Genomic DNA, 15,841 nt, shown 5'->3' on the forward strand with positions numbered 1-15,841 from the left:
AGAGAATCAAGATGAGAGGGTGATCTCGCCTCACAATTCATCAGTCCTTTTCTCGATTCCCAGCCTCTTTGTTCCTCTTGATCCATCGACTTGTACCATTCACCATCCGAACCTTCTCGATATAGCTCATACCCTTGGTACGGCCTCTTCCGAAATTCAGTAGCTGCTGCATCGAGCTTCGAGGTCGACAGCTCCTGCTTCAAGATGGCTCGTGCAACACTGCGAGGCAAAGCGCCCCCTCAGCGCAAAAAGACGACTTCCACGCTTTCCAAGGGCAAAGCGAGCAGCACCGGTCAAGCCAATGCATCATCTGCAGGCTCAAATGCTCGAGGAGCAGTGAGCAAAGCTGCCAAGCGAGCCTCGTTTCGCGCCTCATTGATGGCAGGCAAAGCAGAAGAATTTCCAATTCCCAAGAACGTGGGACCTGGTCAAGGAGATACGGTTTCGCGCAGTGCGCTTCGAAGGAGAAAGAGGAGAGCGAGGGAAGCTTTGGCTGCTGATGAAGCCGCTGGGAGGAGAGGAGGCGTGCAGGATGTGCAGGATGCGCTAAAGGATGTGGAGGATGAGATAGAAATGGAGGATGAGGCGGCGGAAGAGGAGCAGCAGAAGCAGCAGGTCAATGGCGTCGGAGCGCCCCAAGCCAGACCTCAACGTGTCAGCGAAAAGATGCGCAAGAGAGTCCTGTGAGTAGGTGGCATAGAGACAAAAGGTTGCAGCACTGCTCTCCCTTCATCGTGCGATTGCGTCACTCAGCTGAAATCTGCCATGCCCCCCCTCTCTTCCCTCGCAATGTTGACGCTTGACAGCATCGAAGAGCAAGCACGTCAAAAGGCAATCACATCGGATGCTGCATTCCGCGCAAATCCATTCCAAGCGCTGAGAGCGCACGCGCAAACATCGCTGGCTCTAGAACCCAAACGCTAGATTTTCATGGACACTCACCCCAACGACTGCTCGCGATGCGACCTATCCTTACCAGTACACAGTAGAGCAGTCACAATCTTCATCACGCGGCGACGTGTCAGAGCAGTAGACGGTATCTTTTGGTCATCAGCGAGCGTGGCCATGGAAAGGGAAGGGCATAGTATGCGCATACATGGCGAAGAAACGGAAATCAGAGCTAGCAACTCATCCATATTTCTTCAAGAAGCATGAGACGATTGCGACCCATCATCAGAATGATCCTTCTGGTGCGCGCCCTTCTTGCCGCCCATAATCTCGCCCCACTTCTTCGTGTGCAGCAGGTGGTGGTGCTCCTTGGCGATGTTCCACTTGGGCTTGGGAGTTCGCACAGGGTAAGACTTGGTACCCTCTGCCCCTCTTCCCTTCTCCTTCTCAACGCGCAGGTCGAATTGCAAATCTCCGCTGTCTTCAAAGTAGTCGACTGCGCACCAATTACGCGCTCCCAAAATGTACTTGTCGTTCTAATGTGGTAGCGATACATACGAAAGGGTCAGCTAGAAGCTGATTGAGCACGCCGTACACTTTCACAATCAATGTACTCACTTGCTTCTTGCCTGCAAGGTCCTCCTCGAATAGAGGCACCATCGTCTCCTTTGTGCCACAGTAAAACAAGCTGCGATGCGTCTTCCGACTGAGCTTGTTGAGCATCGAAATGACGGGTGGAGGAGGTGGGGCATTGACGATCGCGCTGGTGATCACAGCGAGAGCGTATTTCGGGTCGAGGGCAGGGTCGTGCGCGTGGTAGCCATGGAAAACTCCCACGCCGCACGCATGCACATCGCCACTGAGATAGGAGGTGCGCAGGTGCTTCTCCAGCGCCAGCTCCTGTACCCGCTCGACAAGCCAGTTACGCTCGCGCTTGTGCGGCGCTGCTGTCCAGTGATCTCCCAAGTCATCCAACAGCTCTACCTGACCATTGAATTTGTTCGTGAAACCGGGACTGATACCCTTAGCGAGCAGAACCAGGGGATTCAGAGAGCTTGAGAGGGTACGCTCCAAGAACACCATCCGGGGATATGCCAAGGGAACCCCGAGCAAAATCGTCAGATGCTCCACGCCTGGTGGAAGAGCACGCACGGCATCGAACAGCTTCTTGTAGCTCTGCTCCGAGCATACCTGAGCGACCTTGCGCTCAGCGCGGCAATCCACCAGAAGAATATACTGCTTGGGACCCAAGTAGCTCAGAATGGAGTGGTGGGGGATCTGAACGTATGCTGCCGGTGCGCCGATAATTACTGATTTGTTGATGTGGTTCTTGTCGTCAAGACCGTCCAGATCAAGTGGGTTGAGGAACTGCTGGAACAAGTAGTAATACTTGAAGCCGATGCGTCCGATCGTGTTGAACACTTCTGCCTGCATCAGGTCGTCTGGGTATGTCCCGAATCCATCGATCAGGTCATGATCGTCCAGCATGTTGAGCATGGGAATCTGAGCAATGACTTTGCTGAACGTTCCGCCCCCGAACCAGTTGCAGTACGCTGTGAAGTAGAATCGTTCCAGACAGGTGCGGATCTCATCCGTCAGAGGAATGTTCATGCGCTTCTTGGGATCGCTTTCCTCGTGCCATGTTTTGAGCTCTGGCTCGTTCATGAGCTTGTCAGCATACAGCTGGTCACCCCCTCCAACCACAGTGTGGAAGACGTTCTTTTGATGATGTGCCAAAACATCATCCCATAGAGGGTTAGCACCATTGAAGGGCGCCTCATCCTTGGCATCAGGAGGCGCCCAGTCGCTTGGATCGCAGCCTGAAGAGAAGCCGTTGCACGAGTGCGCAGCCCATCGGAAATTTTGGAACTTGCCAGGGACGCTGAAATACGATTTGTAGGCGGGATCAGCGCATGTGAGGCACGACTTGAAGCGTCCGAAAGGCCGCTCGCCGTTCCTCGGCGACACTTACTAGAATGTGTGAGAGTTGGTCTCTGTCACAGCAGGCACGTCAGACTCTGCGTGAGGCGATCCGTCCACAGAGTAAGTCACAGCTTGCTCCACCTCGGCCAAAGGGATCTCAATCTTGAATCTCCAAAAGCTGTATGAGCCTTCCTGATTGCCAGGTCCCACTCCTTTGTATTGATAGATTCTCTGGCCTTTGGACGTGGCGTGTGCATTGTCGGCAAGGATGGCAGAAGGAGCATCCTGGATTGCAGGTCCCTTAGAGGGAGCAGTGCGGAGCTGTAACGTGGGTGGCGCTTCAGGTGATACATTGCTCTCCTCGTCCTTGGTCACCACAAGCGCGAAAGCATGGTAAATGCCATTAGCGACAGTGTCGTACTTGAGCATAGGCCCACATTTCACATTGAGGGTCGGCATCCTCGCCACACGGGGTTTGTCGATGTGAGGTGGGTAAAAGCGTCTGGAGGTGCTGAGCGGTGCAGCGGATTAGGCGAACAGACTTTATGAGGCCAATCCACAATCGTGGATTAGACTGAAAGAGAAAGAGGTAGGGTTGTACGAGGATGGGATGAGCAGTAGTGTCACGAGGAGCAGAGGTGACGGGATCTGGGGCTTTTGATCATGGCTTTATCAAAGATACATATACGTGAAGCGTCTTGGCCTGATGCGATCGGTGAAATTGAGCAGACAGATGCGTCGAGCGTGTCTACGATCCACGATGCTCAGAATGCGGTCGTGGGTCAATGTAATTGCTGCACCGAGCAGCGTGCATGCAGCAGCAGTGCCCGAGCTCTTGCCTCCACAGCATCGGGTCTGCCAAGGAAGGCGGCAGCAGCAGCAGCGGCACGGCAATTTAACTCGCTGTTGCCAAGGTAGAGAGAGGCTTTTCTGTCTGCTTCCGTCCTCGTGTCCCTCCTGCTGCTGCTGCTGACATGTGTCTACAGCACATTGACGATTGTAGCTGCGCCGAAGCAGGGTTTGATTCCCGCAAGACAGCACTTCGCATCAGCAGCTTGACGATTCTGATTCGTACAGCCACACCTTCTTGATTCGCACTCACCAGTCACACCTACTCACGACTGCTTGTGCGCAATTCACGATTTTCAATTCGTCTCGACGCGTACGTGCGCGCACGATGTGCCACCTGCCTGATTTCAAAGCACACGCTTGCGGAAAATTGTCCTGCGCGGTTGGCTAGCTGCTGCTGCTGCTCAGGTGGCTGCTGCTGCTGATGCGTGGCCGGATGGGTGCTGCATGACCGCATGCCCTCCGCTAGCTGCTCAACTCTACCTCTATAGCGCCTAGCATGCGGTCCGTAGTCGCGGCGAAGCGCCCGCGCTTTAGCTCAGAGTCCCCGCAGCCAGCAACGTACGTACGGGACGATGTTCCTGGAGCGATGTATTAGCTGCAGCTGCGTACTGTACTGTACTGTATTGGCCACGCTCTGCATAGCTCCGATCGCCCCGACCCTGATGATGGAAGCCAAGCTCGGTGTCCGCCCGAAGATGGGAGGGTCATGAGCCTCCAGCCCATTAAGTCAGAACGTTCTCGAGTCCGGCGCACCCATCACAAGCTGGTGGATATTATGTGCGTGCGAGCACTCATATATGCGATCGTGAATTCGCGAGTGCGCGTGGACCCTGAACACGGATATCACAGCGTGCGATGCATGGGCGCAACCAACGGGAACGATCCGCATTTCGGCGTGCGAGCAGCAGTCACTTCATTTAAGATTATAGAGCTTTGCCCCGCACGCGATGCAAGCTTTGCTCAGCAAATCCCTCCCGCGCAAAGACGGAGCATGCTGTTGCTGATGCGCGTGGCACTCTTCCACCGCCCAAGCCTTGTAAGATACCCCTCCGCGCGTACCGTGTGTACACTGTAGCTAGGCCGCCGACGATGCCGCAAATTTGAATCAAGAATGAGTGTGTAAGTGCACTTTGACTTGCTGAGCTTGTCAATTCTTGATTGCTTGTGCTGATGTCCTCCCTCGCGGCAGCAGGGTCTCATCGTGCCATGCAAGGGGCAGCACGCGGCTATGAACACTGAACAGGCGGACGGTCAGCATCAAGGAGAGAGCGTGCGAGACAGGTACTGCCGACTGTACACAGTAGCAAGTCACCGCAAGTGTTGTGAGAATTACAACTGCAGGAAAGACAGCTCGAGAGCTTCCATAATCGTGAATGTTAGTGCTCACCAGCAGCAGCAGCAGCAGCAGCAGCAGCTGGCCTTGAGCATTTCAAGATTACAGTTGAGTCCTACTCCAAACAAGGCACGGTAAATCGTCGCTGAACCTCGTCGCACCAGCCCGCTACACACATCGTAGACTCGGCACAGCAGCGATATGCAGCCAGCATATAGCCTCCCGTAATCGCTAGGCGGCAATTCAAGTAAGCGCGCTTGACACAGGCACGGACGTGCGCCACTCATTTCGTTTCCAGCAGGCTTCTTCTCTTCCAGCCAGCCGATGGATTTCGAGTCCTGATTGGCGAGTCAACGAGTGCAAGCTGCAGCATGCACTCAGACTAGAATTTGTTCCTGACTACGACCGACCGGCTGGGCATCTTGACGAGCAACCGCATCACGCACGCCTAATTCGCTATCGCCGGCCTCGTCCCATTTCGATGCCCTCCGCCCTTGAACGGCGCCCCAGCGATCCAGTGATTAGGTCGAGCAGCAGTTCGCATCTCGAGCATAGCCAAGCAGCACATCCATCAAGCGCATCTCGCAGGGACAGCGAAGAGAGCTGGTCATCGTCTCGCGATTCACAGGACGCTCTCCTCCACGCAGATTCCGCTTCATACACGGGCGATTCTATACCAATGTCACAGTTCGGTACTGGGGGCTTTGCGCCAAGGAGCGAACTAGCGCCGGACCGCGATGCATTGAGAGATGTGGTGAATGCCAATCGTGCTGCGGCTGCAGAGGAAGGAGACCTCAGAAAGCCCATGTCGATCGCATCCACCGACGAAGCCTTTCATGAGGTCAGAAGAGTTCGATCGACCGGTCATGTGGGCGACAGCATAGAGGGGCTCAAAGCTTCGGACCTCTTCGACGAGACGAAGACGGCCAAAGAGAACAAGAGTTTGCTCATGTCTTATGAGGTGAGTATGGAGTGGCGGTCGTGCCTGCTTCGCGATCAAGCCAGCGTCTAATCAGCCCCTCTGTGAACTTATCAGCTCGAACGCATGGGATTCGGCCGCTATCAACTCTTCGTCTTTCTGCTGTGCGGCCTGGGATTTTTCACGGATCTCCTTTTCGCACAGGCCTTTGGTCTCATTACTGTCCCTCTCGAGAGCGAGCCAGATTTTGGCACAGTCAACGACGGCAACATTGGCACGCTGTTCACCGCTTTCAACGTCGGGCTCACAGTCGGAGCCTTTTCGTGGGGGATCCTTGTCGATGTGGTGGGCAGAAAGTGGAGCTTCTACTGCACATGCCTTCTCGCTTCCATCTTTGGACTTGCTGCTGGAGGCTCGCCCAACTTCACAGCGCTGAGGGTCCTGGTCGCTTTCTCAGGCCTTGGTGTTGGCGGCAACATTCCGATTGATGCTACGATCACCCTCGAATTCTTGCCGACCAAGAATCGATGGCTGCTGGCGTTGCTTTCTTTGTTTCAACCCATCGGTGTCTTGGTAGCGTCTGGCATTGCCTACGGCTTTGTGCCCAACTACTCTTGCGGCGATGGCGCGACTGCGGTGTCAGAGACAGTCTGCAGGTCAGCTGACAATCGGGGATGGAGGTATACGCTGTTCACTGTAGGGGGCATCACCCTCGGCGTCTTTCTTCTGCGCTTTCTTCTCTTCACTTTCCGCGAGTCGCCAGCCTATTTGGTTAATTTGGGCAAAGATCGCGAAGCGATCGAGGTTGTCAAGGCTATCGCCAAGGTGAACAAGGCGGACGCGCCCGCATTCACGATGGAGGACTTTAATGAAATCGACAGAAGGTGTGGAAATACAATCGGCGAGGATCAAGTCAAGGTCGGAGCGGGAAGGCGTGGCGAGGTCTTTGCGGAGTCGTCAAAACACGCTCTGAGGCAACTCACCAATGTCAAAGTCCTGTTCCAGAACCGCAAGATGGCGCGTCTGACAATTTTGCTTTGGATCACTTTCATATGGTGAGATTTCCTGCTCTCGCTGTCACACGAATTACCTTCCATCTGACCAATGTGCCTCTTGTCGCCTTCGTCAACACAGCGATTTCTTTGCGTTTAACATCGCTGGCGCATACCTGCCTCTGATCTTGTCTGATAGGAACATTGCTCAAGGCAAAACGCTGGCAGAGACGTACCGTTCGTACGTGGCGATTTATGCCCCGGGCATCGGGGCGTGCATTCTAGCTGCTGCCTTGATCGAGCTGCCTCGCTTAGGCAGGCAGTGGTCGATGGTGTTCTTTTCAGCATTGATGGGTGTATCGATGTTCATCTACACGCGAGTAGAGACCGAAGCGGCCTCTGTCGGATTGAATGCGCTCGAGTACATTGCCCAGAGCGCTTTCAACGCCATCCTGTACGCCTACTTGCCAGAGGTGTACCCATCGAGCGTCAGGGGCACTGCGAGCGGAGTGGCCTCCACTCTGGGACGCATTTCCGGCATTGTCGCCCCCTTGATAGCTGGACCCCTCTACTCTGCTGGACCTGACAAAGCTCAAAATGCTGCGCATGTGGTGAGTGTGGTATGAGCGCGACGAGGGCTGTCCAGGAGTCTTCACTGATAGGCCCCTTTTTCCACCCCGCGCAGCTGTATCTAGGAGGAGGGGTGGCGTTCGCAGCGACGATTGCTCTCATTTTCCTTCCCTTTGACAACAAGGGAAGGCGTGTACACTAACCTGCTCTCGCATCATGGCGCGCAACGCTTCTCTTCTGCTGCTTCTCCTGCCCTATGCCCCGGCGTTGCTTTGATCAGGTCAATAACATATATAGACTCAATCTCTGCTGTGTGCTGTAGTGCTTTGTGACTGCGTGACCACCGCTTCGCTTCATCAGTGGAAATGCCTGACACTTGCGCATTTGTGTCTGCGTCTAGGCCAACGCTACAGTGAGTGTGACCTTCCAACTCAATGTGTTCCAGCGTCTCCAAAGCTCAAATCGTCGGACTGGTGCGCTCGTCTTGGATTCGTGATATGAGGGGGTTAGCGCGGCGTGCGGAAACGACAGGCAGAGGAGCACGCGGATCGCATACGAATGGATTTCTCGATGCGCGAATACTGATCGAAAGCTAACGCTGCGCGTAAATGTCGCGCAATCAAAGCCGGGTTTGCTTAGAATCTGAAGGTTGCGACTCGTGCGCGCAGTCGTGATCGTGGTCGTGATCCTTCGTTAGGCACGTAGGCGGTGAATGCTGCCATATCAAAACGCATTGCGAAGTCACGAGTGGAGCCAGACCCGTCCCTGCGTGAGGTCTCGCGACCGACAATCTGAGTGAATGGCAAGGCACAAAGTTCGGCATTGTAGCGCTGTTTCGGGGTCGTGAACCCACCACGCGCGGCTTCGATGACCGATGGCCGAGCTGGATTGTCCGCTTCAATGCTCCGACGCCCGATTCCCGTGCGCCTTACATTTGGAGCGGGCGCCGCTCGCTGTTCTTTCCTCGATCGGACCTGCTTGACCAATTCTGGGGAGCTTATGGAGCGATAAGGCGTTGCATGGGCCCACGCCGGCAGCAAATTGTGATTCACATTGTGATTTATTCCTGACCCTTCCCGATAGCAGAGACTCGTTTGGCTGATGATGATAATTCGTCCGCTGATGTGGGTCGATGCGCGGAACCCGGGCCAGACTAGATTCGGCGCAACGTGACTCGCCGCCGATCTTTGCAAATGCGAAACACGCAGCCATACGTCATGACTGTGGCTGACTGACTCACGACTGCTTACCCATACAGCTGCTGGCCCTTCTCTTCAGATGCTGATGAGTCCTTGATGCTTCCCCTCGCCGCACAAGTGCTGTGATGTGTACCACCTACAGCATTCATTCTGATTCATTTCGTGAGTCAATCGCTCGCCGCAATTCTTGCTCGGGCTTTGCAGCACCCCGCAAAAGTTGCCTTCCTAATCGGTAGTCGCTGGCGAATCACACCGAGCCAGTCGCGAAGCCGGGAGACTCGTTGGACTAACAACTTCCCCGCAATCACGAATCTGGCTGCATGCACGCGCACGCACGCATGCTGTAGACCTTGCCTCTCCTCCCGTCAAACGTGCATCCTTCCCATGCATAACGGCTTGGCCTACTCACCTCTGTTCACCTACAGCATCCATCAGTTGAGCGTTTGCCATATCGTTACCCCATCACCCCTGCAAAAATTTGTCTGAACGACGCCCTCGTTGCAGCATCATCGAGCAAGGAGCCCACGACATTCTTCTGAAAGACTTTTAGTGCCTCGAGGAAGAAGAACAGACGTGCACAAGCGATATCCACTCACGACGAGGAATAAGCAAGATGGTCCACATTCCAGATGCAAATGCTCAGCCGCCCGAGTACCACAATGTGCTCATCATTGGAGCTGGTGTGACCGGCTTGGCGATGGGCGCGCAGCTCAGAATGATGCTGGGCGAGACGGACGTCAGGATCATTGAGAGGTCCAAAGGCATCGGAGGCACTTGGGTGAGTGGCATTGTCTATCTCGGTGCGAGCGTCGATGGCTAGCTAGGTCCCGGCACCTCGGCCAATCGTGGCTGGCTCGAGAAGAGCGACGAATCACTGACTGACTCGATCCTCTGGCTGTTGCCTGATCACCGCAGGAACAAAACACTTATCCAGGTGCAGGATGCGACATTCCCATCGTGCTGTACAGCTTCAGCTTTGCTCAAAAGAAGGACTGGCCCGAATTTTGGCCACCTCAACACGTCATCAGAGATTATTTGGAAAAGGTCTCGGATCGATTTGATCTCACGAGAAGGACGGTGGTGAACACTGAGGTATCCAGCGCTCATTGGGACGACGAGCTGGGCATGTGGCACGTGTACACCAGACCTGCTAAAGGCCAAGACACGCAAGGAGGAGAGGATAAGCACTGGATCTGCAGAGTTTTGATCTCGGGCGTCGGAGGTCTCTCTCAGCGTGAGTCGTGTTGAGTGCCCGCAGCGCAGTGGCTGCTCAGACGCTTGGTGCTGATCTCCCGATATTCTGTTGGATCGTCAGCCAACCCTTGCAACATTCCTGGCCATGAAAAGTTCCAGGGCCCGCTCTTCCACAGCGCGCGATGGGATCACAGCGTGCAAACCAAGGACAAGCACGTCGTCGTCGTCGGCAATGGCTGCAGCGCCACGCAATTCATTCCCATGTTGGCGAATGACGGCGCCAAGAGCATCACGCAAGCCGTCCGATCCAAGCATTGGTACGCTAAGCGACCAAACGACCCCACAGACTCGGCGGTGATGAAGTGGCTGCTGCGAAATGTGCCTGGTTTCTACCTGCTGGTCCGAGCGATCGTGCACATCGTGCTCGAATTGTCCAGTGTGAGTGGGCGCTTAATAGGCTGGGTCCGGCGTTGAATCTCGCCTCACCTGATCGTCTATCTCGCGATCACGCCCTCTAGATCATGATGTATCGCCACTGGGCTGGCACTCAAGCCCGCGAGCGCTTTGCTCGCAACTGCATCAGCTACATCAAACAGGCTGCTCCAACCAAGGTGAGCAGCATGGCCTGCTGCCATTTTATACATAAAGGTTGTCAGCATGTTGACTAGACCTTGTCTCTCCCAGTACCACGACATCCTCGTGCCTCAACCCGAGAAAGACGGATTGCACCCAGGCTGCAAGCGTAGAGTGTTCGACACTGATTACCTCCCAACACTCCATCGGGACAATGTCGAGCTGGAGAGCTCTCCTTTGGTGGAAATCAAGGAAAAGAGCGTGCTGACAAAGGACGGTCGTGAGCTGCCGGCTGACGTGATTGTGCTCGCGAACGGCTTTGCGGTGAGTGGTGCTGATCGCAGTGAGGTCTCACACGTCCTGTCGGCTGACTTGACAGTTGTTGTCGCTGCTGTCCAGGTCACCAACATGGGTTTCCCAATGAAAATCTATGGCAAGACCGGCAAGACTGTCCAAGACTATTGGGCCGAGGCAGGCGGTCCAGGTTGCTACAGAGGATCAATGATGTCCGAATTCCCCAATTTTGCACTGGCCATGGGTCCCAACACAGGCACAGGTCATTTTAGCTACATCTTCACGTCTGAATGCTCCACGCGCTTTGCTATCGAAATCTTCAAGCCGATTATTCAAGCGCCGAGGCCTACCGTGTTCAACGCCAAGGCGCCAGGCGCAAAGAAACAGCCTTCCGTCTGCGTTCGACCCGAGAAGGAGGAGCAAGAGCAGTGCTGGATTCAAAAGCAATCGAGAAGCATGGTGTACACCTTTGACTGTGGCAGCTGGTACGTCGACAAGGAGTCTGGACGCGTAGCGGCGGTGTACCCGCAAACCCAGACGCAATTCTGGATCAGAGCTTCCAACCCGATCTATAGCGACTTTGATTACAAGGGCATCAAGGCGCCCAGGACTTGGTTCACAGGCATCAGAGAGACGATTGGCTGGGGAGGTATTCCCAAGCAGACGCCAGAAGATCTCAAAAAGTTCAGAAGCGGCGAGTGGGCGGTAGGCAAGCCGAAGGGCAAGGAGATCTAGCGCAACCGCCGTGCGAAGATCGTCTTGACCGCGCACTCTGCTTCCTCGTCCTCTGACCACATCTGCTCGTCCCAACGACTCGCCCCGGATCTGTGCACTTGCGCACGAGTGGTGTGGCATTCATACACGGCTTTGACTTGTAATGACGCCTGAGTCTCGTCAAACGAATTGCATCGCGTTTTGTAATTCACGGTGCGACTGATTTGAGGCACAAGAGTGCTTTCTGTGCCCTCCAGTATATAATGGCAAGAATAAAGGGAAAAAGCTAAGCTGATGACAAGGGGCGCCAAATTTGGAAGACTTTGAGAGGTTGCCCAATGAATAAAGCCACGTGGCCTCTTCCAGTCGCGACTTCAGCAGCACAGCCAAGCACATGAGCAGCGAAGCAGTCATATCGTAACCAGGGTAGCGCGTCGAAACGCGCATGACGCGTGGCGAGTCCAACAGCGCGCATGTGCGCGCTGATCGATCTATGCGCATCTTTAAGGGCGCGCGGGCACGCGTCGAGGACACGCGTCGCTCCAGCATGCATCAGGAGCAGCAATGATGGGGGCAGTGTGGGCGGGAGGAGTGCACTCATCAGACTTACTTACGACTTTTGCTAACTCACATGCTCGTGCGCGCGCGCGAGGATCGTGATGAGCGCGCCTTGAACACCAGACAATTAGGGATAGACCTAACACCGAGCCGGTCGCTTTGAGGTACCGCCTTCACGATTGCAATCACTCAACGCTCGTATCTCCGACATTTGGACAACCCGGAGCTTTGGATGGGCGGCACGGGCTTTTCTCTGCCCCACGATCACGCAAAGTTCTCCTTTAATTGCCTTCTTTTGGACACTGGCACCCAAGGAATTGCGGCACAGACAGAGTAGGGACGGCTCGGATTGGCCAAGCAGCGACAGACGCCCACGTCCAGTGACCGAGCCGCTTGCAAAGCCGTCAAGGTCAAGATGCGAGCAATGTATCCAGCACCCGCTGGGCGTGCGAGCGGCACGGCCTCGGCAACGTCCGGCTACCCTCAACCACGACAGAACCATACATCGACTTTTCCCGGCAACCCCGCGTCCACAGCTACAAGTTTTGCCGCTCCAGGCGCAGTCTATGCTCCTTCCGGTCCTTACCTCTCTACGAATACTGCCTACACTTCCGGACCGTCATCTGCATCCGCTTCGCTCGCTGCGCCTCCGCCCGCGCATACTCCTTCGCCCTCTGCTCGCTCCAACCAACAGCTCCCGCCGAGCGGGAGCCAAGCGGCCCCTCCTTCAGCTACTTCTAGCGCTCCAACAGCAAGCGGAGCGCTGTCGCCAGATAGGGCTCCGCCTACAGTGTACTTGGCGACGTACAGCGGCGTGCCCGTCTACGAACTTACCGTGCGCGGCATTGCTTGTATGCGTAGAAGGGCAGATGGTTTCCTCAATGCGACGCAGATCTTGAAGGTCGCAGGTGTGGAAAAGGCAAAGAGAACAAAGGTGCTCGAGCGCGAGATCTTGACTGGAGAGCACGAGAAGATTCAGGGTGGATATGGCAAGTATCAGGGCACATGGTGAGTCCCTTCGCGAGGGCGCAGTGCTTCCATCGAGTTGCTCGTTGCTGATATCGAGTCGTGCTCGCTCAGGATTCCGCTCGCTCGTGCCCACACGCTAAGCGCGGCATACAATGTTACTCACCTATTGCAACCCATCTTGGAGCTTGACCCTTCGGCCAATGTGCCTGTGGCAGGTCGCAGGAAGAGGCCGAACCCCAACGCGCCTGCCGCTAGCATGTACCATCGATTGGGACCTGGTGCAGCTGGCAAGAACACCGCCAAGGAGGAGTCGAGTGGAGGTACGCCTGGCTCCGCTGGATCGCCCGCTGCAGCTGGCTCAAGTCTAGGTTCCGCACCAAGTCAGGCTCCACGTTTTCTCAGCTTGCGTCCACCTGCGCCTGGGGATGCTTCCATCGGTGATGTCAGCCCCACCGCTGCTGCCGCGTCATCGGGTATTCCGGCAGGCACCGACGCCCGAGGTCGCACGGCTTTGGAAGGGTACGCTGCCCACGGCTACACCCCGGCTGGCATTGCTGTGCCTGTTCCAGCGAAGGAGGCGACTACTCAGTCGATCGGCGAGCCAAGCTATGCGTCCAACAAGCGTGGTCCACCTTCCCCAGAGACGTCTCCTTCCAGGACGCAAAGCGCCAAGCGATCCAAGGGCGATCAGAATGGCTTCGAGGACTCTCCGGCGGCTCAAGGACTTTCGCCAGTCAAGGACCTGAATCTGCTGGGGCGATTGTCGCCCTCTGCTTCGCTACGTGGTGCGAGGCCGGTCAATGCTTCACGCATGCGCGCCGGTCCTCCGGATGCTCAAGGTCTAGGTCCGGGAGCCAGATTCGCTACTCGACCGGCACCCGTCGTCGAGTCCGAGCCGGAGCGAAAAGCGCGCGAAATTCTGACGGCTCAATTCATTGATAGCACGGCTCCTCCTTCTGGGCCAGATGCTCTCGAGTCTGTTCTGGGTGCGCTGCCGGATGGGTCGGCTGACACTGTCATCGACGATCACGGTCACACCGCTTTGCATTGGGCTGCGGCGCTTGCACGCCTCCCATTGGTCAATATGCTGCTGTCTCTGCCTCCTCCGCGAGGCGCCGACCCCCACATTGGTAACCACGCAGGGGAGACTGCCTTGCACCGCGCGGTGCTCGTCACAAACGCCTACGACGGGTCCGCTTTCCCCGCCCTGCTGGCAGCGCTGAGCGCGAGTCTGCACACGCGCGACTTCAAGCGGCGTACTCTGATCCATCACATTGCTTTGGTGTCGGCCTTGAAAGGCAGAGCTGCTCCGGCGCGGTATTATCTTGCTTGCGTGCTGGAGCACATCGCCAAACACGAAGGCGGTAAGCATGCTGCCCTGGTCGACGCGCAAGACGAGGAGGGGGAGACCGCTTTGGGCATCGTTGCGAGGATAGGAAATGCTGGGATGTGCAAGATGCTGCTCGATGTTGGCGCGCGCAAAGATATCGCCAACAATCTTGGCCTCAGACCCAAAGATTGGGGCCTTGATGAGCCGGCGTCCACCGCGAGTTCTACGCCTGGACGCGTGGAAGACAGCGGACATTGGGAGAGCAGTGGCAAGGATCGGATTAGCGATGCCGTGCAAGCTCTCAAACAACCTCCTGCAGGACCAATACAGAAGAGCGCAGACGTGCAGCAAAGTAAGTCGACAGGCATTGTCTTTGGCGCAGATTTGATGAAGTGCTAATCTAGAATACGTGCCTTCGACAGGGATTGCTGAAGTGGTCAAGGATCTTGACGAGCTTCACGCTCGAGAATTGGGCGAAAAGAATTCAGCGCTTGCAGTCGCTCAAGCCCATCTGCAAGCTGCAACTCGCGAGCTGGCGTCCAGAAGACGCAAGGTCACTGAGGCAGCGCGGAATGCGGCGACGCGCGAAGAAAATCGAATGAGAACGACGAATTTGTGGCGAATGCTTTACGAAGTCTTGGCCTGGGATGTACCGGAAGGGACTAGCCGCGCCGAAGATTTGGCTTTCCAGCCTGGCAGCGTCGACGATGCGGACCCCAGAGCTGCCGAGAAACGAGAGCTTGTGGCTGTAGAGAGCCTGCAAAGCTCCGACATGGTTATTGAGGGAGGTCTTGCCGCGCAGACACCTTTTCCTGGAGCGCCGTTGGGAGAAGCGGACGAATTGATCAGGCTCAGGTGGCTCGAGCGAATTTTCAAGGAAGAGACGGATCGTCTGCAGCAAAGAATCGTAGCGCTGGACGGAGCTGGAGCTGCGAAGCAGAGACAATGTCGCAAGGTAGTGGCAATGTGCTGCAACGTGCCCGAGGAGAAGGTGGAAGGGGTGAGTAGCACGCTCACGATTTCGATCGTGCGAGTTTCGCAAGCTGATTTGGACGGCTATGCTTCATCTCTAGATGCTGGATGACCTGGTCACTGCTATCGAGAGCGACCGGATGGGCGTAGACTTGGCCCGTCTGGCTGGATTTCTGGAAAAGATCAAAAAAAGCGGGAACAAAGAAGGTGAAGCGCCGACAGTGGCGAAGCATTGAACGTTCTCTCGACATTTGTCCAAGAAGCATTGCGCGGTCCACGCCTTGTTCCTTTGAGGATACATCGCTCAAGTCGTATGTTCGCTTCTCCCTGCCGTCACGTTCGGTCCCCTAGGAATGCGTGTCTACCTGTACGATATCTGTTCGAATCGAGTTTGTTTGCCCTCGTGCTTGTCTGTTGCTGGCCGTGCACCGTCTTTCGTAATCCAGTCCGAGGCGTAAGCGAAGGGCGATCCTTGTTCAAGGCGAGAGCAAAAGGCGACAGTCGGTGGTGCTGATGCTGCGCCAGATGTGCACCACACGATGAGCCGGTCCTCAGGAGAAC

At 55.8% G+C, this 15,841-nt stretch overlaps 5 protein-coding genes across 5 annotated transcripts; 4 read left to right on the forward strand and 1 right to left on the reverse strand.

Annotated features, from left to right (window-relative positions):
- Window positions 1–204: 204 nt before the first annotated feature.
- On the forward strand, window positions 205–924 carry IE81DRAFT_344123 (hypothetical protein; the record flags this gene model as incomplete). The annotated part of the gene is made up of 2 exons (XM_025515773.1): window positions 205–683; window positions 807–924. The coding sequence occupies 2 exons, from the start codon at window positions 205–207 to the stop codon at window positions 922–924; spliced, it is 597 nt and encodes a 198-aa protein (XP_025373218.1).
- A 218-nt stretch (window positions 925–1,142) lies between these two features.
- IE81DRAFT_327528 (hypothetical protein) lies at window positions 1,143–3,270 on the reverse strand (the record flags this gene model as incomplete). Its single annotated transcript, XM_025515079.1, has 3 exons — window positions 1,143–1,424; window positions 1,507–2,770; window positions 2,861–3,270. 3 exons carry the CDS (start codon window positions 3,268–3,270, stop codon window positions 1,143–1,145), a joined length of 1,956 nt encoding a protein of 651 aa, XP_025373219.1.
- Window positions 3,271–5,801: 2,531 nt separating this feature from the next.
- On the forward strand, window positions 5,802–7,679 carry IE81DRAFT_284677 (MFS general substrate transporter; the record flags this gene model as incomplete). The annotated part of the gene is made up of 4 exons (XM_025511601.1): window positions 5,802–5,957; window positions 6,033–6,970; window positions 7,050–7,518; window positions 7,593–7,679. The coding sequence occupies 4 exons, from the start codon at window positions 5,802–5,804 to the stop codon at window positions 7,677–7,679; spliced, it is 1,650 nt and encodes a 549-aa protein (XP_025373220.1).
- A 1,610-nt stretch (window positions 7,680–9,289) lies between these two features.
- On the forward strand, window positions 9,290–11,472 carry IE81DRAFT_327530 (FAD/NAD(P)-binding domain-containing protein; the record flags this gene model as incomplete). Its single annotated transcript, XM_025515080.1, has 6 exons — window positions 9,290–9,454; window positions 9,592–9,910; window positions 9,992–10,308; window positions 10,389–10,481; window positions 10,555–10,767; window positions 10,843–11,472. The coding sequence occupies 6 exons, from the start codon at window positions 9,290–9,292 to the stop codon at window positions 11,470–11,472; spliced, it is 1,737 nt and encodes a 578-aa protein (XP_025373221.1).
- A 625-nt stretch (window positions 11,473–12,097) lies between these two features.
- IE81DRAFT_308122 (hypothetical protein) lies at window positions 12,098–15,681 on the forward strand. The gene is made up of 4 exons (XM_025512366.1): window positions 12,098–13,017; window positions 13,090–14,660; window positions 14,731–15,308; window positions 15,382–15,681. Exons 1-4 carry the CDS (start codon window positions 12,425–12,427, stop codon window positions 15,514–15,516), a joined length of 2,877 nt encoding a protein of 958 aa, XP_025373222.1. The 5' UTR covers window positions 12,098–12,424; the 3' UTR covers window positions 15,517–15,681.
- The last annotated feature ends 160 nt before the right edge of the window (window positions 15,682–15,841 follow it).

This window comes from Ceraceosorus guamensis (genome assembly GCF_003144195.1).
Source record: "Ceraceosorus guamensis strain MCA 4658 unplaced genomic scaffold IE81scaffold_2, whole genome shotgun sequence".
Classification (NCBI taxonomy): domain Eukaryota; kingdom Fungi; phylum Basidiomycota; class Exobasidiomycetes; order Ceraceosorales; family Ceraceosoraceae; genus Ceraceosorus; species Ceraceosorus guamensis.